General features: G+C 34.0%; 2 protein-coding genes across 2 annotated transcripts; both read right to left on the bottom strand.

The window, feature by feature from the left end:
- Window positions 1-3,125: 3,125 nt before the first annotated feature.
- Window positions 3,126-4,061, bottom strand: LOC142838948 (olfactory receptor 4C15-like). Its single transcript, XM_075954700.1, has one exon. It carries the CDS (start codon window positions 4,059-4,061, stop codon window positions 3,126-3,128), a length of 936 nt encoding a protein of 311 aa, XP_075810815.1.
- An 8,217-nt stretch (window positions 4,062-12,278) lies between these two features.
- Window positions 12,279-13,214, bottom strand: LOC142838956 (olfactory receptor 4C15-like). Its single transcript, XM_075954713.1, has one exon. The coding sequence runs from the start codon at window positions 13,212-13,214 to the stop codon at window positions 12,279-12,281; it is 936 nt and encodes a 311-aa protein (XP_075810828.1).
- Between the last annotated feature and the right edge of the window lie 8,979 nt (window positions 13,215-22,193).

The following is a 22,193-nucleotide window of genomic DNA, read 5'->3' on the forward strand; positions in this document are numbered from 1 at the left end:
AAGCCCTGCACTTAATCATTATGCAGAGACCGGACAACAAATGATACAGCTACCTCTCCCATGAATTGACAATTACCCCAAATTCTTCTTTTCTGGACCCCTATACAATAGGAAGTAAATTTAAGAAAACAATGCCCACATTCATAAGATGTGGGGTGGGTTGTTTTTTGGTCTTTCTTTGGGTTATGGATAGTTGTCATTGTTTAGGGAAACTGGTGACAAGTTGTTATTGGTAAAGGTCAGGAAAAAGCCAAACAAAGGAGATTAGATTCAGGGTTCATATTTTGAAAAGAAAAAAAAAGGGGATACAGGTAAATAAATAGGTAGATTATTGAATTTACTGTGAAAGAGAAAAGGGGAGGCTATAAATAAGATAAAAAAGATTATTGGATCTACTTTTAAAAAGCAATGACTAGTTTTAAATATTTTACACTGGATTGAACTTTTAAAGATTGTATGCAAATTTTGTATACTGATAAAAAATGAAATTAATTTTGTTAAAGCATTCTACATGTGTTTCCAGTCTTGCTCAAGGTATTGTACCCATACAATTCATTTGACAGTGTAACTCAATTTTTTGCCCCTGAAAGTTATTATTATCAAGTATTTAGAATAATAAGGAAATGCAGATTAGTAGTTAGTCACCTATTATAATCAAACTTGCAGTCATTTTAGTTATGTTTCCTAGTTCAAACAGATATATTTTAGGTAACGGGTTGTCTTCAAACCCTTAATGCAAGTGCAGAATATGGCATTTAATATGTTTAATAACATAACTTCTTTTTTAAGGACAATGAGGCATTTCTGCTTTTGGCAGCATCAATCTGTGTTAGAGAAGATGATGGACATCAAGGAAACTCCATATAGAGAGTACTTTCTATGTGGCAAATGTAAGCCACTGGGCAGGAAATGGTTCTTGCCTTAACTGCTGACAATATGCTAATTTTACAAGCAGGACACAAAACAAAGTGATTGGCAAATCTTGTCAAGAAAAGGCAGGGCAGTACTTCAAAAATCCTCCTACATAAAAATGTCTGTACAAAATTCTTGGCCTTTAAGCCAAAGATGAAATTCCCAGCGTTGCATAGGAAACCTGGGCGACCTATCATTGAGTCACCTCTTTCTGTCATTTCTCACATATTTTGGAAGTTGCTTGCTCATACTTCCTGCTTACTTAGATAATATTATTTCCCTTTTGGATCTCTGAGGGAAATGAAAGTTTGATAGGTAGAGTTTTTCTTGTTTACCAGACACATAAAAGAAACTAAAGAGGTATAAAGTGTATAAGGCTGAGAGATTTCAATAATAGTTTTGAAGGTAATGCAATTCAGTATAAGATTTTGAGCTACCACAACAAGTTTGGTTTCATGAGATTCTCAAGGAAGATGGAGTCAAATATGTTCATGATGGTTTCAGTGGGCAGTGCACGACTTGAGTTATATCTCATATCAGGTAACACTTATTTAGTAATGGTCAGCTATCAGAGACTAACATTTCTGTATCAATGACTACCTTTTGAAACCATTGTTGGCATTTTCTACCAGCTTTGTTTAATTGAAAATTATTTCTATTAGAATCAGTATATAATAACAAGCTAACAACAATTTGTGAAAATGCCTTAGGAAAGTGAATACAAGAAAAAATTCTAAAATTATTCAAAAATTTAATTATCAAGAGATAGAATTAAGAAAAGAGAGCTATTTACAAACAAGGGAATATATACAACAGTGTTTCATGTCAGTTATCTTTCCTAGAACAACATTCCACAAATCCCTTATGATTTAAAATTCTATCTCCTATGGATTTGTTTGTGCATGAGTTTAATTCCTTCACTTCAAAAGCATAGCTGGGCAAATCCCTGAGATTTTGACACCAGTTGGGTCTCCATAGCCAGCCAGTAATATATACTGAGATTCCATCTGAAAAATAAATCCTATCTTCACATATTAAATTTGAAAAAATAATATAAGGTTTCTAATTATGTTCCTGTCTGTGTAATTCTAGTTAATATAATATTAATGTCACAAAGAAACCTATATTCTGTAATATGTTCAGCTTGCTTGTCCTAATTTCAGGACCAATTTTTCATAGGTATTTTAATATCTAAGTCTCTTTCCGTGGTTCCTTATATTTTTAAGAATATAGAGTTCAATTTAGTTTAATTTTCTTTTTATTAGTTCTTATTCTGTCATGGACTTTTTTGGGTTTTTTTGGTAGGTGAGTGCATAACATAAATTCAATATAGAAACTATAAAATTTTTGTTAAACTTTACAGCATCATTTCTGAATGCTCTATTTAAAATGTATATGTTCATTTAAACTGACTTTAAATTATATATGACAATATGAGTGTTCAATGCATAGAAAAATTATGATCTTCTGAAAGTATTTCTCATATACAGTGTTAATGCATTCTCTATAGAATAGTTTCTATATATTTATATAAGTGTAATTATGAAGAGCTTTCATAAGTGAATGTGCATTTTTTCTTTTCTTTACATGAAGCCGGCTAAATGCAATTATTTGATTTGTTTCTGTATGTTTATTGGGTGAATGTATGTGAGAACATGTAGAAAATGCAGGTACAAATTCACATGCCTGAGAGGCCTTCAGGAGGTGTTAAAAGATTTTTTTTATAGTTCTTTACCGTGTTTTCTTTTTTTTTTAAAATTTATTTATTTATTAAGGATTTCTGCCTCCTCCCCGCCTCCCATTTCCTTCCCCCTCCCCCGATCAAACCACCCTCCCTCATCTGCTGGAAGAGCAATCAGGGTTCCCTGACCTGTGGGAAGCCCAAGGACCGCCCACCTCTATCCAGGTCTCCTAAGGTGAGCATCCAAACTACCTAGGCTCCCCCAAAGCCAGTACGTGCAGTAGGATCAAAAACCCACTGCAATAGAAAAGGTCTGGGACTGGGTCTTTAGCTAGTTGTGTTAATCAAAGATTCCTTGCCCAGTTCATCCCCAGCATCTGCCTGGTTCTGATTCAGCAACAGTAGGTAAAAGATTATCTACCACACCTGGATTTGAGCATGAGTAATAAGGAACCAAACAAAGGACCTTATTATTACACAGCATGTCCTTTTGTGCATGGAGCCATCTCCTTAGTCTTGTAAATACAAAAATTTATTGTTTATCAGAAACCACTACCAGCCTCCTCCACATTTTCTTTATGGCATTTATCATTTCCTTATTTCTGAAAGTGTACACCATAGGATTGAACAGTGGTGTAAGGACATCCGTAAATACAAACACATTTTTCTCAAAGGGGAATGGAGATGTAGGTCGGGCATATATTAATATACAAGGAACAAAGAAAAAAACTACAACAGCAACATGGGATCCACAGGTGGACAGAGCCTTACTTTGCCCTTCAGAACTGTGACCTCTCAAAGAGAACAAAATGACACCATAAGAAACAAGCAAAAGCAAGAATATAATGATGCATATAGAGCCACTGTTGGCAAACACCAAAATGACAAAAATGTGTGTGTCAGTGCAGGCAAGCTTCAGCAATGGGAACAAGTCACATATGAAATGATCAATGACATTGGGTCCACAGAAGGGCAATTGCAAAGTGAAGATAATTTGTATGATAGAATGTAAAAATCCTCCAGCCCAGGCCACTCCCACTAGAATACCACAGAGCCTCCTGCTCATGATTAAAGAGTAGTGTAAGGGCTTGCAAATGGCCACATAGCGGTCATAGGCCATGGCTGCCAGGATGATGACTTCCGCTGCAGCAAAAAAGTGCGAAGTAAAGACCTGTGTCATGCAACATTCAAAGGAGATGGTCTTCCTCTCATAAACCAAATCTGCAATCATCTTTGGTGTGACAACAGAAGAGACACATATATCCAAAAAAGATAGGAATGCCAAGAAGAAGTACATAGGGGAGCTCTGCAGTGCAGGACTGTAGATAATGGTCACCACAATCATCATGTTACCCACAACAGTTGCAAGATAGACCAATAAAAATATAAGAAATAATATTTTCTCAATATGGGGATTCTGTGAAAGTCCCAGGAGTATAAACTCAGTGACAAAGCTCTGGTTTTGCATAATTTTATAGAGGATTTTTAAAGAAAAATATATGAAATCTGCAATTACAAGAAAAATAAATCTTAAAAATTTAGACTAAAGCTTCAACAATATGTTGCACCTTTATGTAAAATTATCTTGATTGATTTTATTACTACTCAAAACAATGACGGGGACAGGTTTTTTTTTTAAAAAAAGTTTTGTTAGTTATAGCATAAAATTGAGGTAGAAACCATTGAATAATTTAAAATAGTCACAAGTTTTAATAATTTTGAATATAACCATTGTGATAGAAAATTCCATTTTGAATTTTCAACTTTTGTCAATTTCTAAATGTTTCTTGTAATAAAACACTTAAATTCAATTGGAAACCATACACTAATAATTAACCGAAGACTAAATATTATTAATTGTGTTTGTCATCTGCAATGCACAAGGCTATGCTGAGTCATCTCAGGGGTGATTTGAAGCTCCATCTACCAAGAGAGGAGATAAATGTGCTTTTAAACAACATTTTAAATGTTTAAATGTTTTGTTTTACAGCATGAAGTGTATTAGATTTCACATCAAGTAATCTGCTCTTCATAACTCAGAAAGTTTTATACAAGGATAGCTGCCATTAACATGATTCTAATATTAAATTTTTAAAGTCATCAATTTTCTGTGTGTCCAGAGCTTATAAAAATGATGCTGTTGTCTTAGTAACTGAAAGGAATCAAAAAATGAGACTGGGCAAAACTCAGTCTCCTAGTCAAAATATGCGACATATACAAAAGTTTTTAAAAAATTTTAAGTTCAAAGAAATAAGATGTTAAATTTGGATTTTAAGAAAAATCATCCATGATCTCTATTGAGAATCAACAAGGCAAAATGGTAAAAATATTCACTATTCAGATAGCACACTCACCTTTCCTTGGGGAATAAGGCTAAGGAGGTCTGGTACTGCAGAGGTCTCTGGTTCAAGTCTGCTCCCTCAGCGGTGTTTCCCTTGCACCTTCTCCTGTGGAGGTTGTTGCCTCAGGTATGCTCTGGCGGAGGTTGCTGTCTCTGGCCTGTTTCTGTAGATGTCTCTTGCCTGGGCCTGCTGCTGCTGAGGTTCCTGGTTTTGGCCAGTCCTGCAGAGGTCTCTGGCTCAGACCTACTCCCTCGGAGGTTTCAGACTCATGTCAGGACCAGTACACATAATGGACTCCAGCCTATTCCCTCAGCAGTTGCTCCCTTGTACCTACTCCTGTGGAGTTTGCTGCCTCAGCGTATAACCATTCTTTACTGAGGTTATGGATACTGGTATGGTTCCCATGATCCACTGTGTAGGACCACACCCATGTGCATATGGACAACAGTACCTGAATTCAGTGAGTTATCGAGAGAGAGAGAGAGAGAGAGAGAGAGAGAGAGAGAGAGAGAGAATCATAATGTTGTAAGAGGTGTGTTTCATTTGACTTGGGAAGATTTGGAGAGTGGATTAATGGCAGATATGATCATGTTCAATTGGATACAAGTATCAATGTTTAAATATATAGAAAGACTAAAAGTATATTAAAATTAGCCTATGGTAATTTTATGGTAAGTATAAGGAAAATTGATCACTCCTAAAAAACCACCACAACAAAATCCAACTTAGTAAAATATGTTATTTATCACAGAAAAAATAACAGACTGCATGATCTCTGTTCATGAAAAAATGATTTGATAGTTGTTTACATTGGTGGGAAATTGACAAGATCTAAGTAGTCAAAGCTGGGTTCAAACTCACCATTTAGCTTAGGATGACCTTAAACTCCTGACCCTTTCTCCTCTATAATCAAAAGCTGCAATTAAAACATTCTGTAACTATACCTAGACAATTCACAATTTTGTATCAAGATATTCTTTAGACTACATATGAGTATTTATTTCAAGATTATTTTAAAGACAAATGTCTTCTCAAAATTTAAAAGTTATATTAATTATAATGAAATCAGGTTATTCCAGCAATACTTTTAGAAAATACATCAGCATCAGAGGTGTTTGAAAACCACAAGTCTGTTTATCTTTGTATTAGTAAACCCAGTCTTCAAATTATATCCTAAAAGTAAAATCAGTAATGATCCAGTGTCAAGTCAAAACACAGAATTATCTAAAATGCTCCTAACAGGGATAATTGTAGATAACAAAACTACAGCTCAGTATTACATCACATGAATGAAACAGTATTAACATGAAGACCTTAAATACAAAGCATTTTCATAGTTAGTTACGTCAGAAATTCAAGAAAAATTACATGGCCATTTAGTGATAGTGTTACTATACTTTACAATATAAAAGTGAATGATAAAATTATATATCTTATATAAGTTGCTACTATTATGGAATATTTCAAATTAATCATCAAAATTACAACCCACAAAAATTAATTTTCTTTGAAGTTTAGAAAAGGTTGTAAAGTTTGTAGGCCATTCACCATAGTAGTGAACTCATATGCTGACAGTATAACATCTCATATTAATATTTTGAGCAATTATAATTTTGCCTTAATTGGCCATAATGAAGAGAAAACCCTATCCCACCCCTTTACAATCTTGATTTTCAAATCCATATATTCATACAAGGACCAACTGACTCTACTAGTATTCTTTCTGAAATATCTCATGCCCTTCTTACCCCTAAAAGTCACATAGTTGAATATTCAAAGGCTGTTCCTGATCTTTTCCATGTCTACCACAAAAGGAACTCTGTGCCATCTCCTTGTGGAGTGACATTGGGAAGTCTTCCTTGTATTCAACTGTGCACATTCCCCCACTATTCCCTTCCCATGCTTGATAGCATTAAAATTAATTATCATACCAATCTGTGTATTTAAGCACCATGCACCAAACAATTGAACCACTGGAGCATATCCAATCTGTATAAAGATAACAAGATTTCTTTGTTAATACAAAGTGTGAATGACATTCAAATCAGCCATAGGGACTAGTAGAAATATCATTCTAGGAAGCTGATTTGACTATATTACAAAATAATGTTATCACCAATGGCAGCAAATAAAAATCTTACATGAAATTATCTTTATGATAAATTTCACTCATGAAGCCGCTCATATTTTTATTTCATACTGTTAAGTACTAATAAAATATTGTTCGTTTATAAGTATAGCTATGGAAACTCCTTTCAGCAGCTCTCTAAGAAATACTTTCTCTTTGGGTAACAATGAATTTTCTTTCTTCATGACTGCTCTGCAGAGTCCCCTACATGTCCAAACATTCATTGTCTCGCTATTTCTGAAATGTAGGAGAATAGACATTCCACTGCGTCTTATCAGTTCCTTCAGAACTGATTCTGAAACCTCTCTTTGAATGACTTGGTAATTTGGACACTTAAGGTTTCAGGCCAGGACTAAAAACACTACAGCAGTTCTGAACTTCATCTAAGATTTTTTTTCTGAGGTAGAAACCTAGTGCTTGGGAGAAATTAAGTTTACTTAAATTGTGGTATTCATTTTGTGACCTTACTGAGTCCATAATGCCTTTCGTGAATCATTTGTTACTGTGTAGCAGTGTAAAAAAGTACATTTATATTTGTTTGCAATGTTGTATGGAGTTTAGCACAGCACTTCAATGTACCGTGACTAGTGTTGTTTATTCAATCTCAAAGCCTATCACATTTTTACCTAAATATAGAAAAGGCGATTTTTTTATTCACTCCAATTAAATATACTGTTAGAAAAGCAAATAAGATAGTATTGCAAAGATAATATAAAATGCAAAACATTGATACTTTCTACATTACTTGATTTCTATATAGAGATAAAATGGTGAAATATGCTTCATCACATTAAGCATAAAAAAATAAGAGTCAAGGGAAGAAGAAATGCTGAGCAAGAAAGCAAACAAGGATCATCAATGAAAGGAGGGAAGGTGAAAGAAAGGAAGGAGGAGGGGAATGAAAGAAAAAATGAAAAAAGTAAAGGGAAGGAAGAAAAATCTTTATTGTTTAACAACTACTATTTATTAGGTGTTACTACATTTAAGTGCTATATTTTAGACTCCTCATATTTTCCTTTTACTAAAAATTCTTCGTGTTTGGATTTTGGTCATAAAATTGACATTTAAAAAAAGGTATAGGCAAGCAGTGCCCTTAAAAACCCATTTATGAAGTAAAAACCTCAATGTTTTCATTAATCACATAATGGCCTGAGCAAAAACAAACAAAATTTAAAGTACTTTTTCACAATCTAAAACCCATCTCTAAAATTGTAAAATTTTGTTTATGAGTCTTACCATGTGATATTTTGGTGAAAACTCAGGAGATTTCCAGTGCTTATTCTTTATTGTGATATTCCATTCAGTGTTGACAAAAGGCAATGTTTATAGTCAACTCTTCCTTCCCACCTAAGATCTACACTTCAAAGAAGGAAAGTGCTCTTAATGTTCATCTCATATAGTCTTAATCACATTTTAAGGATAAAGGAAAGTAAATTCCTCCTTAACTGCAACTGGAATTTAATTTGAGTTTCCTGAGAGGTGATCTCCCTCTGAGACTTTGCTCTCCTAGGGTTTGAACAATTTCATGCCCCATTAGTATTGCATACTTTTTCACTAGGTAGAATGTTCCTGCTTCTATTTACACAAAAAGTCATCCAGAAGAAACACTTCAGGGCATTTTATTTATGATGTTCTTGTATACCACCCTGTCAAGTGACAGAATAGTTGTATAATGGATGGGATACACTGTCTATGTGTAGAATTTAAGTTAAATTCCTGTATGTTTTTTCCATTGTAACAGATGATTTCTTGTAGCCCAAACTTTGGGAATATAATCCATTAAAATGGGGGTGTCATAAATACCACCATAGCTAGAAGTGAGTCATGAAATGCTAAGAACCAGTTATGAAATTTGAGGATTATGCCAGAACAAAAAGTCCTCTTAGATGCTGAACCTTCCCTCCAGCCCAAGAAGTTTGTGTTTACAATAGTAAAAATTATTGGAATCTTTTAAAGTTTAAAACACAATAAAATGTGGATTTACAAGTGCTGGGATATGAAGATGGCATTCTTCCCTTGTAAAATGTACCCAGAATTCTATAATCTTCTAGTTATATAAAATTCAATTTTAATATATTAAGTGTGAAATTTTAATAATGTCTTGGTTTAGCTTATATTTCTGGGATAAAAATAATGGTCACATTGAACTTGGGAAAGTATTCATTTATATGACTTTCACTTCCGCATTATTTTCCTTCACAAAGGGAAGTTGTGGTAGGAACTCTAGCAACCTGGAGGAAGGAATTCAAGTGACCTTGAGGTAGGAAGTGAAACAGAGACCAAGGAGGAATAGTTCTTCCAGGCTTGAATGCCTGGAGAGCTCCATTTCTTTCTTATACACCCAAGGACCACTTGCCCAGGAATAATACCTTTCTAGATCAATTATCAATCAAAGAAATACCCACAGACTAGCCTGGAGGCCAATATGATGGGTTCATTTCCTAAATTAATCTTCCATCTGCTCAGGTGACTCTATCTTGTTGCAAAAAAATAACCAATCAAGCAAATGGGTTCTAAAATTGAACAGCTTAATTTCATTGTAAATATCTTTCACTTTTTTAGTAAGATTTATTCCAAGATATATTTTTAGGTGATGAGTAACATTCATTCCCCGATATCTTTTTGTTGCTGTTGTTGCAGGTTTGTTGTTTATGTTCAGGAAAGTTACTGATATTTTTGTCTCTCTATATTGTGTTCTGCTACTTTAATATAAGTTTTTATCAGATACATAAATTTTCTGGTGTGTGTTTGTGTGTGTGTGTAGAATGATATCTGAAAATAGGAATACTTTTACTTCTTTCCTATTTCTTTTACAAATATGGTCAGGTGTATTCTATATATATTGTTCACAAACTTTTTGACACAAACTGTGCTGGTATAATTTTCTGAAACTATTTCTTAATCCCAAAAGATTAAATTTTTCCCTGATCTGAAAGAAAGATGATAATCTTTGAAATCACTTGACTATAGATTTAACCTTCTATCCTAGTATGTACTCAGGTTACTTAAATTTAACTTCCCTCTAAGACAAAAATGTAAACTACTATGCATATTTCCCATCTAATAAGTTTTTCAAATCTAATATAAATTCATAAATTTCCTACTATATTAATATTCTGTCCCACATTCCTGAGGCAGAATAATGTATGTCTGTGTTGTGATAACTATTTCCTGAAAGCAGCCAAAAGGTTGAAAACAAACTGAAACAAACAAAAAATTCCATAAATTCTGGAAAAGCAGGTTCTTTTAGGCTGATAACATACACTTGTAGTTTGGGATATCCTTCTGGATCAGCTGGAGTCAGGAAAGAAACTTCCTCCCTTTTAAGTCCCTGTTAAAGACTCTCGTAAAGATTCTCTTATCTCTTTTCCACACCACATTTCCTCTGCTTTTCAATGGACATAGAGCAAACCCTTTTCTCAGTCACAGGAACAGACACAGAAGAGACTGATACAGATATGGAACCAAAACATGCACAACATATCAGACAGAACTAAAGACAAACAGTTCAGACACACACAACAGACAGCAGACACGCCAGTCACCTCAAAGTACAGACAGGCCTAAAAGCAGGGAGAGACATAGAGAATTCAGTCTCAGTCTTGTTCTTCCTAAAACTAATCCTAAAACTAATGTCTCTGTTGCTTAATGTGATATCAACATATTTTGAAACTTCCTCTGTGGTTTCTTTAATCATTAACTGATGCACCAAATAGCATTTTTTTTTTTACCATAAAATTCAGTTACTTGCTACTGCTGTTGATTCTGAACAGAAGGTATTTAACAGTAAGTTAATTTTCTGCAAATTCCTCTTGACAATATGAATGTAAGAAAACTTAAACATGAAGAGACATAAAAGTCTCTAAATTTTAACAATGTATTTTTTGAAGTCTGTCCTGGAACTAGCTCTTGTACACTGGGTTTGCCCCGAAATCACAGAGATCTGCCTGCCACTGCCTCCTGAGTGCTGGGATTAAAGAAGTATGCCACCACCACCCAACTCAATTTTAATAACCTTTATTCATAAGTTTAAAAATGTTATCATCTGTGCACTCAAAGATAAGAATATTTAAATCATGTAATCAATTGAAATAAACTGACATTTTGGAAACTAATTTTAAATCTGTTTGCTCTGGCTTCTATTTTCATATTCACTATGTCACTGTTATTGCAAAGCTGTGGCTAGAACAGTAATGTCCCACGAGCATTCGAGTACAGCAAGATGTACTTGTGGGGCATTATTGGCTATTTATTTAATCAGGGTCCAAGAACTCACTGAAATCAGATAGTTGCATCATTCAAGAGAAATTACAGCTGATCTCAAGCATTTTATTGGTCAAAAAAGTAACTGGTGTTTTCCTCCAAACATGAATGGACCCACCTTAAAAAATAGTGATACATAGAGATTAGCTTCTGGCTCTCTCTCTCTCTCTCTCTCCTCCTCTCCCCCTCCCCACTTCTCTCTCTGCATTTCTAGGTTCTGAAGTCCCAATATGTCACTTAGAAACCTGTTTTCTCTTGGAATAGTTTATATATTTTTCATGTCCAAATACACATTTATTTTGTCAACCAAAATTTTAAGTGAAGCATAGCATTAATAGAAAGCAGTCAAATAGTTAAAACATTTCAAATGTGTAATTAAATAAATGAGAGAATAAAATTGAACTACCTTTATTTTTATTTAACAATGACCAGTAGCCAATCCAGAAAAAAAATATGAACCTAGAAACATATTCACATTTCCACTCTTGTTGTCCTCTGTGTCAAATGATGTTATTTCTTTATAAAAGTTAATATTTTATTTGCCCAATAATTCTTTATATTAACAGTGTATTTTTATTTGTTATATTGGTGTGTGTGTACGTGTGTATATGTGTGTGTGGTATACATGTAGTATACATGCAGGGTGAATGGTGTTTGTATCTGTGAAAATTCATGAAGTACCAAAATAAGGGACTGACTATGAGCATTTATTGCATTTTTACCTTATTTTCTTAAGGATAAAGTCTCTACTGAAACTTCAATTTACTCTTTCTTGAATATATCTGCAGCAAAATAAAACTCTGGGATCTATAAATCTCCTATTTACCCACACTAGGATGAAATGTACTTCCATGCTCAGATTTTGACATCAGTTCTGGAAACTCTTATCCTCATGTTGATATAGAAATTTCCTTAGTCATTGATTCTTCTCCCAAACAGTGTGAAAGTAACATTAAAATTTAACAAATATCACTTTCAATCTCTTCCACATTTTTCTGATGGCATTTATCATTTCCTTATTCCTAAACGTGTAAACCATAGGATTTAGCAATGGTGTTAGGACATTGACAAATATAAGTGTGTTTTTCTCAAAAGAGAATGCAGATGTATTCCGAGCATATATTAATATGCATGGAACAAGAAACAAAACCACAACAGTAACATGGGCTCCACAAGTGGAAAGGGCTTTACGTCGACCTTCAGAACTGTGGGCTCTCAGAGAGAACAAGATGACGCCATAGGAGACAATTAATAAGGAGAAAATTATGATGCAGATAGCCCCACTGTTGGCAAACACCAAAAGAACAAATATATGTGTGTCAGTGCAGGCAAGCTTCAGCAATGGAAACAAGTCACACATGTAATGATCAATGACATTGGGTCCGCATAAAGGCAGCTGCAATGTGAATGTAATTTGTACGATAGAATGCAAGAAGCCCCCTGCCCATGATATTGCCACCAAAATACTACAAAGTCTCCGGGTAAGGATAGAAGAGTAGTGTAAGGGCTTGCAAATGGCCACATAGCGGTCATAGGCCATGGCTGCCAGCACAATCATTTCTGCCCCAGAGAAGAAATGGACTGAAAATAATTGTGTCATGCAACATTCAAAAGAGATAGTTTTCTTTTCACATAAAAAGTCTACAATCATCTTAGGTGTAACAGTAGAAGAAACACAGGCATCCAGGAAGGACAGAAATGCCAAGAAGAAGTACATAGGACATCCCAGTAGTGCAGGGCTGTAAATGATGGTCACCACAATTATCATGTTGCCCCCAACAGTTGCAAGGTAAACCAACAAAAATACAACAAACAGTATTTTTTCAACTTTTGGGTTCTGAGAAAGTCCCAAGATTATGAACTCAGTGACAAAACTCTGGTTTTGCATGATTATCAAGAAGACAGCAAAAATAAACTTTTGTCACACAAATTACCAATTGTTAAAAATGTTTCTTATATGTTTATAATATTTATATCAACACATAGTATATTCTTATGAAAATTATCTCGATTAGTTCTATTACTGTAAAAATAAAATATTAGAAAATTGATAGATATAGATATATAACATACTTTGTGGAAAACAGAATTATGGAACTTTTAGAGAAACCATGTTTTAAATTTTGGCTATGAATTCATCCACTTGTGTGAGAGAACAAGTATAATGTAACAGAATTATCAGCTCTTGGAAGTAATATTAAAGGACATTTTATAACATTTATAAACTTGATGTGAACAAAAAAACCAGTGCTGAGTAGCCCATAATACTTGTCAGAGAATTTCCTTATATACCAATAGAAGAGACAAATGTATACTTAGGCGTACACAAAATCCTGGCTACCTTTTAAATTTGTTTAAACCTAAGAAATATTTAGATATCTCATATAAGTTATTCTTTACAAAAGAAAATTTTGTAGGAAATGTCTAGTAATACATATGATATATATATACATGTATATATAATTAATTTTTCACTTTTATTTCACTTTAAAGTATAACCAAAACATAAAAATAATCTTATTATCAGTAAATGCAAGAGAAAAACCAAAAGAATTTCTCATGCCCTGGTCTCAATCTCCTGGTCAATAGTATATGGCATTGTTACTATTTCATTTGTCTGATTTTCTAATTGAAGTAAAAGACCAAACAAATCAGGAATGATTAATCTGGGATATTAACAGACATATGTTCCAAGATCCATGAAATCTCCATGGAATCAACTTTATGACTGTGAGATTGTTTATCTTAGGTAGAGTAGCACTCACAGCTGTTCTTTCTGTTCTCCTTCTCCCAATTAACACAAAAGCATCTTCTTATTTGGTCCTATGTGAATGTGGTATCTTGAGAAAGGCAACAGTAAACAGTGAAGGTTCAGAAGGTGATGGACCAATACATCATGTATGAAACTTGGTGATATCACATAACTGAAAAAAGAAAATATGCATTGAATTAATTTTAGAGTCTTAAATCATAATTCTATATTACTTACTCATGTAGTATTAGTCTGTTTTAAAAGTATCTAATAATACAAATGGTTGGAAATCTGTATGAACTTATGAAACCTTTTAATAAAGGACTTAACTGTTCATCTCCAAGTCATTGTAAAAGAAGTCAAATTAAAAATGTGAAAATGTTGCTGATAGTCAAATGCCCTAAACGTTCTAGGTATAATTCATTATCTTGAAAACATATCTGCTTCATGGTAAGCTCCTCCATAGAAATTAAGGGAATATTCCAGATCTTGAGTTTATTTTCCCTCTTACAATTTTAAAGGCCATTTGTTCTCTCTCTTGTCTATACAACTGAATTTTCTTAGAAATAATATTTTAGTGTGTGAATATTGCTTGGTTTTTACATGCATACATATAAATATACATACAGACATTACAATATTTTCTTAAAAATTTGTGAGTAAAAATGATGCTGTTATATTGAAAATAAAAACAGTGGCAATCGTAATGACGATAATTAAAATAGAAGAGAAAATTTTACTTTCAATAGCTACATAATTCATTAGATATGGAGATATTGAGCTGGTGCCTCCTTAGAAATTTCACCCCTATGTTTCAGTATCTTTTGTATGAAAACATACTCTGCAAGCTGTAAAAAGGGAAATGTAAACAATAGACCACAAAACCTTTTTCTAAAATGGCGTGCTGCCTGCAAGATATGTTACAGCAATGGTGGCACAAAGCTTGTGGAAGACACCAACCAACAACTGATTTGACTTGAACCCCATTCCATGAGATAAAACCCATGCTGACACTGCTTAGGGAAACAAAGAACACGTCAGCCTCAAACATTTTATCTACAATGGTGGCTGCTTACAAGATATGCTAGCACAATGGTGGCACAAAGCTTGTGGGAGAAATCAACCAATAAAAGATTTGACTTAAAGCCCACTGCATGAGATGGAACCCATTTCCAATATTGCTTAGGTGACCAGGAACCAGTGACTATATAGTGTAGAGACCTAGGGTAAATCTAAATAATACTAGTCTGGTGTGGGAGGTCCATCTGTCTGTGTGTTGCTTTTCTTGGTTAATGAATGAAAAAACTGCCTTGGCCTGTTAATAGGGCAGAACTTAGGTAGGCAGGGAAGATGGAAATGAATGCTGGGAGTAAGAAGGGTGGAGTCAGGGAGAAGCCATGTAGCTGCCGGAGACAGACCCTGGGAATTTTACCTGGTAAGCCACAGCCTCATGGCGATACACAGATTAATAGAAACGGGTTAAATTCATATGTAAGGATTAGCCAATAAGAAGCCAGAGTTAATGGGCCAATCAGTAATTTAATGAATACAGTTTCTGTGTTGTTATTTTGGGGTTAAGTTAGCTGGGCGTCTGAGATGAACAAGCGGATTCCCCTTGCAACACTAGTTAAGTGAATTTTTAAATGTAAATTTTGCTACTCATAGTATAGAAATACTACCTTATTCAGCTATCAGAAGAGAAGATTCCTCTTACAGCAAATGGGAACAAATACAGTGATCCACAGACACACATGAAGCAGGGAGTAGGAGACCTTGGAAGATTCTGCCCTAATTGGATGTCTCCATCAAATCCATCCCTTCAAAGCTAAGGGAACTACATGAAAAAGGAAGCAGAAAGAATGTAAGGACCAAAGAAAAAGAAACCTTTAAATCCACATGAACAAAGATCATATGAACTCAGAGTCTGAAGCATAATACACAAGGACTGCATGGGTCCGCACCAGGTCCTCTAGACATATATTATGACTTCCATTTTATTTCATTATTCCTAGAAAAACTGAAAACTAAAAATAAATTAATGGAAAGACCTTTCTAGGAGGCAAGGACGGAAGGAGTTTGCACTATAACAATAGTTAGTTTAGCACTGTGAACACTTTAATAACTATTGATCATGAAGTACTGTTCTTTGATTTCTTCGTGTAACATTTTAGTCACTTAATAAAACACCAAATGTGGTAATAAAATATCTAAAAAGGGAAATAATATGAGACCAAGCTTTATAGAATTCTCACAAGAATAGATGGTTGTGAAGTGAAAGCTGTATAATTTTGTTGAACACAGTAGGTTGCAGACAATACCTAAAAATAAATCATTTTATCAAAAATTATTTTTTATTAAAGTACATGATATGCTTACTTTGCTTCCCTAAGTATGTCTGTGAAAAAATTGAAGACAGCCTTCTTGTCATTCATTTTTAGCCATGATTTTCTGTTTGTTTCCATTTCTTCTTTCCACATCTAAGGGACTGAAGGAAATCAGCTCTGGCAGTGGTGTGGAGGATGTTATCTCTGCTTCTGGTGTGGTGTATTCACCATGGTTGCTAACAAAGCAATCATAAAGTCGGATTCTAAATATCTTCCTCTCACTGCAACTGACATTTAAAGAGGTTTCCCTTGTATGCCATGAGTCTGTGAGACTAATTTTTAGTTCTCCCAGGGTTTGTAAATATTCAGGTCCCTTGATATTCAATGATGCAATTTTGTAAAACTTTCTACCTGTATCCACGCTTATAATATTTATAAGTATATCTACTATTAGTATAGTTTTTGTAATTTGTAGAGGGTTTCATTTGATAATAATTTCATATACCACCATATTCAGAAAAGAGCAGATTGTCTACAATGAATGGAATGTAATGTTTCTGTGCATAAACTAAACAAAAAGTCTTGTGTCAGAAAAAAATCTATCTTTAAGGAAAATGTTCATTGTTTTGTTAAATACTATTAAAGACTATTAAAGACTGCTCAGTTAAGTATATTTTAGTACTTTTATAGACAGTAAAGTATAATTCTGTTATGTATAAATACATGTGAAACGTAAAATATTAGAAAACCTTTTTAATCTTAAAGAATTCTTGTGCTTTATACTTACTTATTTTTCACAGTTCTACATACTTACCCAAAGAAATATGATCACATTGGCCACCAATATTTCCTCTTCCACTGCCCTTTAATGCCAGCATCTTCTCATTATCATCATTTCCCCTTGATATTTATGCTTATTATTGACCACTGAGTTTGATAAGGGAGGCTTCTGTGAGCATGGTTGGAGCTTGTTTCCTAGACCGTGGGGCACCTTACCCAAGGGTACATATGGGAAGAAAATATTATGAACTTGGCGTATAACTCCAACTATCAATAACTTTTTCAGGAGGAGTAGGGCTTCATGATATGATCTTAAATCAGGCCGAATTTCAAATTAGTCATGCCTTGGTGTCCATAGAGATGTTTGTTAATGGTAGTAATGTCTGTACTACGTCTATCAAACAACTTCTTATAGCATAACTCTCCATCCTCTAGGAATAAGCGTATTACAGTTAAACAATAGAAAATGTTTCAGTCAAACACGAGAGACATTAGGTGGAAGCACATGGGAGGAGTAGTGGAGGGCAACACAGAATATGTCGGAGAAAGTAAATGGAAGAGGAAAATAGTGTAAATATGTTATTAAGAAATTTTAAAAGACACAACAGAAGCAATAAAAAAGAAAAGAAAAAAGAAAATGGGGCAAAATATTAAAAAGCTACTTAAAATTTTTCAGATCTGTTCTTGGTTCTAGAACCTTTAGGTTATCAAATGTTTCCAAAAATATATAATCTCATATTTAACAGCTATAGGTTCTAATAGCAATATGTATTATTGTAGTCTAGAGGGCATTGTTGTTGCCTCACAAAGGCTTCCTGGAGAGAGCACCGAGTACAATAGGAGATTCCAAGGAAAACAAAGGCCTACATTTACCTAAAAATTAAGTACATCATAGCTTCCTTTTCATGTTATAATTAAGATGTTGATGTTTGTTAAGCAAAACAGTGTCATTTTATTTTCAATATAGCAATTTCCAAAGTTTGTTTTAAAGCATTCATGGAAGTGTATAGCAGACTGAAGTTTTACTACTTATTACAAGGGATATAATTTCAAATCGATTAGAAGATAATTGACCTGACACAAGGTCCATTTGAATTGAACCTTATAATAGTAAAATCATAGTAGTTGAAAATTAAGTTAAATATAAATAAAATCTCATATTTAGATTATACAACTATATTCAAGTTTTCTTCACAATCTTGACTACTGAATGCAGAGTAAAGCAGTAAAGCAGAATCAAGTGAATCCATATGAATGATATGATTGGATCTTCTGTTCTATCTTGTGTTAATCTGAAATTACATCAATCTCAAGGGTGTAAGGGTGAGGTAGTAAGTGATCAGTCTTACATTGGATAATTATACTTCTCCTACACCATTGCCAATGCTCACAGAACCATATGGGAGAAAAAGGGGGAAATGTATTAGCCAGGGAATAGGAAGAAGTGCACTGAAATTTCTCCTGGGCTTGATGTAGCCATTACTGTGGTTATTACAAAAAATAAATTCCAGGTCTAAATGTAGAGATCATTTCCAGGACCCTATCATATTGAGAAAGTATTCACCCTTGAAGTTCCTAGGGGATGAAAAAATATTCTTTACTGAGAATCTGGCCACTAGTAGATTACCCATGACCTAGTAGCTGGCACCATATACATGTGCAAAAGGACAATGTGTGCATATGAATTTAGCTGATTTTCAAAAAGGAAGAGACTTATCATGTTAGGTAGGGCATGTGACAGTTGATATTGGAGAAATTTGAAGAGAGGAATAAATATAGAAAAGATTGTGTTTAATTGTATACATGTATGAACGTATTGAATCTTCATAAAAAATTAAAATGTGTTAAAATTAGGCCAAATACAATGATCATTGACTAGAAAAGAATCATTCACTTCTTTTCTCAAATAGGCAAAAAATAGTTTTAATTGTGATACAAACAAACTAGGAGACTGGTCAAATCTATGCTGTATTTTCTCCTCTATTGTCTTTAAGGTATCAGATCGTATGTTGAAGCCATTGATCCAGTTGGATTGAAGATTTCTGAAAAATTTAGTGAAGAGTTCTAAATTCATTTTTCCATATGACTATTATATTATGCCAACATCATTTGTTGAAGGCACTATATTTTCCTCAATTGTTGGCTTATGACAAACATCATTTAGTTGTAATATAGTAAGTTTATATGTAGATATTCAAATCTATAAAGTTATCTATGTGTCTTGTTTTCATGCCAGTACTATAAATTTTATTATTATATCTGTGTAGAATAATTTGAAATTTGGATGCTGATACCTCAATCCACACTTTTATTGGTTTTGCTATCTAGAGTATTTGTCATAAGAAGCATAACAGTTTTTTTTTCAGTTCCTCTGAAAAAATTATGAGTATTTTGATGGGAACTGCATTGAATATGTAAATGGATGAAATTAACAAAAATCATCCTGAGTGAAGTAACCCAGATCCAAAAAGACCAATGTGGTCTGTATTCTCTTGTAAGGGAATGTTAGCTTTAATCTTTCAATAGGCATGCTAAATCTGTATAACCACAATAGTTAGGCACAGAGTGATAGAGTAAGAGACTATTGGGAAAGTAAGGTCATTTAGAATATAGAGAATATATAAATATGGAAAGATGGGATGGAACAGATATGAGGCCTAAATGAAGAAAGGAAGAGAAAGGGGGAGTAAGGGAAAGAATATAGGAATGGACAGCTAACACCAAGAGGCACTGAGATGTTCTACATAAGCCTATAATTGTAGAAGCTTTATACAAGTTAAGTTTTCTCAGTGATCACATGCTTTACATCATCAAAACAGTAAAAGAAAACAATTTAAGTTTAAGAAAACAATTTGGATTAACAAGAAAAATTTCTTATCAGATTTTTAAGCATTGTGATAAATGCTCACAATATTTACCTGTGCCTTATCTGGGAGTAAATCCTCAAGGCCTACTTCCTAATCACTTATGGCAAATGGATCTTACTCATATTTTGAATTTGGAAAATTAGGATATGTGCATGTGCCAATTAACAGATACTCAGGTTTCTTAATGACCATCACACAGACTGGAGAAGCCACTAAGCTTGCAATAACTCATTGTTTAAAGTGTTTTTCATATATGGGAATTCCCAAAACTATAAAGACAAATAATGGATCAAATATATTAGCAAAGCATTTCAACAATTGTGTTCCCAATGAGATATTAAATATAAAACAGGTATTCCTTATAATTCTCAAGAACAAGGAGTTGTGAAGCATGTCCACAGCTCCTTGAAAACACAACTTCAAAAGATAAAAATGGGGAAATTATGCCCTCAATCTCCACATAGTGCCTTAAACCATGCTCTTTTTATCCTAAATTACATGAATGTGAATTTCTGTGAGCAATTTGCCATGGATAGATTTTGGCATGATTGCATCAGAGTTACCTTTGCTAAAGCAAAATGCAAAGACTCTTGCATGGATTGCAAAAAGAACCTGACCCTGTTTTAATATAATGTCAAGGGTATGTTTGCAATTTTTCATAGGAGAATGACCCTCATTGGCTGTCAAAACATCTGCTCTGGTGTGTGCAGCAGAAGAATGCCAGCCTGATCACACAGTTAATACTGAGGCCTCCCCAGAGGAATTGGAGTGAAATTGTTGAATCTTCATTCCTGATGCTCTTATGTCATCATACCACTGTCTGAAAAGGAAAGGAAGATCTCAGTGATGGTTGGTGATTACAAGTTTTCCTTATAGAACTGCTACAAAAATTTCTGGACCTCAGTGAGTCCTATTTACTTTGGAACTAGCCAAATAATGTTGACTGTGTGTCTGTTCATGGATCTACAACATATCTTGGGGCACAGAATTTAACTTTGTCAGTAAGGTGTTCAGTCTGCTGTTGAAATAAATGACCTTAGATCTGGGACCTCAGAAATTTTCCCTTTAGGGGAAAGAGACTTGTTAAGGTTTCTCTAAGACATCATGAATCTGTGATACTAATTCTTCTTAGTTCCCTGTAGGCCCATATTTCTATATGGTATGGCAGCCAGGTTGTAAAGTCATAGTCAGTATCTGAAGTGGCCACATAACCTTCCAGACAGGCTGTCACTAACCTAAGGAAAAGTCAGGATGTTGTTTTGCTCTTTTCTTTGTAATTTGGAGGATGCCTGAAAAGAATTGCTAATTCAGCCTACTTGACAGAGCTAGCATACTGGCCAGGAAAACATAACAGAAAGCACAGGTAGTTGTGGACATGAGTGAAAAAAATGATAATCTCATTGGACGCTGAAAAGCGCTTTGTCAAAACTGAATATCCATTATGATAAAGGTGTTAGAAGGATCAGGGATACAAGAAAAATATCTAAACATAATAAAAGTAATATAAGCCAAGCAGACAGTCAACATCAAGTTAAATAAAGAGAAGCACAAATCTATTTCACTATTTCACTAAAGTCAGGAACAAGGCAAAGCTATACAGTCTCTCCATATCTATTCAATGTAGTTCTTGAAGTTCTAGCTAGAGCAATAACACAACAAAAGGAGATCAAGAGGACTCAAATTGCGAAGGAAGAAGTCAAACATTTGCTATTTGCAGATGATATAATAGTATACATTAATGACACCAAAATCTCTGCCAGGAAAGACTTACAGCTGATAAACACCTTCAGTAATGTGGAAGGATACAAGATCAACTCAAAAAAATCAGTAGCCCCCCTAATACAAATTAAAAGCTGAGAAAGAAATCAGAGAAACATCACCTTTCACAGTAGCCACAAATAACATAAAATATCTTGGTGTAACACTAAACAAAAAAGTGAAATCCCTATTTGACAAGAACTTTAAGACTTTGAAGAAAGAAATTGAAAAAGATATCAGAAAATGGAAAAATCTCCCATGCTCTTGGATAGATAGGATCAACATAAAAATATGGATTCCTATAAAAAGCAAATTCAATGCAATCAGCATCAAATCTGAACACAATTCTTCACAAACCTCTAGAGAACAATACTTAACTTCATATG

The sequence above is a fragment of the Microtus pennsylvanicus genome, chromosome 1, assembly GCF_037038515.1.
Source record: "Microtus pennsylvanicus isolate mMicPen1 chromosome 1, mMicPen1.hap1, whole genome shotgun sequence".
Lineage (NCBI taxonomy): Eukaryota > Metazoa > Chordata > Mammalia > Rodentia > Cricetidae > Microtus > Microtus pennsylvanicus.

What these genes read in the sequence shown, in the direction of transcription:
- LOC142838948 (XM_075954700.1), bottom strand. Translation starts at nt 4,061, where the DNA reads ATGCAAAACCAGAGCTTTGTCACTGAGTTTATACTCCTGGGACTTTCA.
- LOC142838956 (XM_075954713.1), bottom strand. Translation starts at nt 13,214, where the DNA reads ATGCAAAACCAGAGTTTTGTCACTGAGTTCATAATCTTGGGACTTTCT.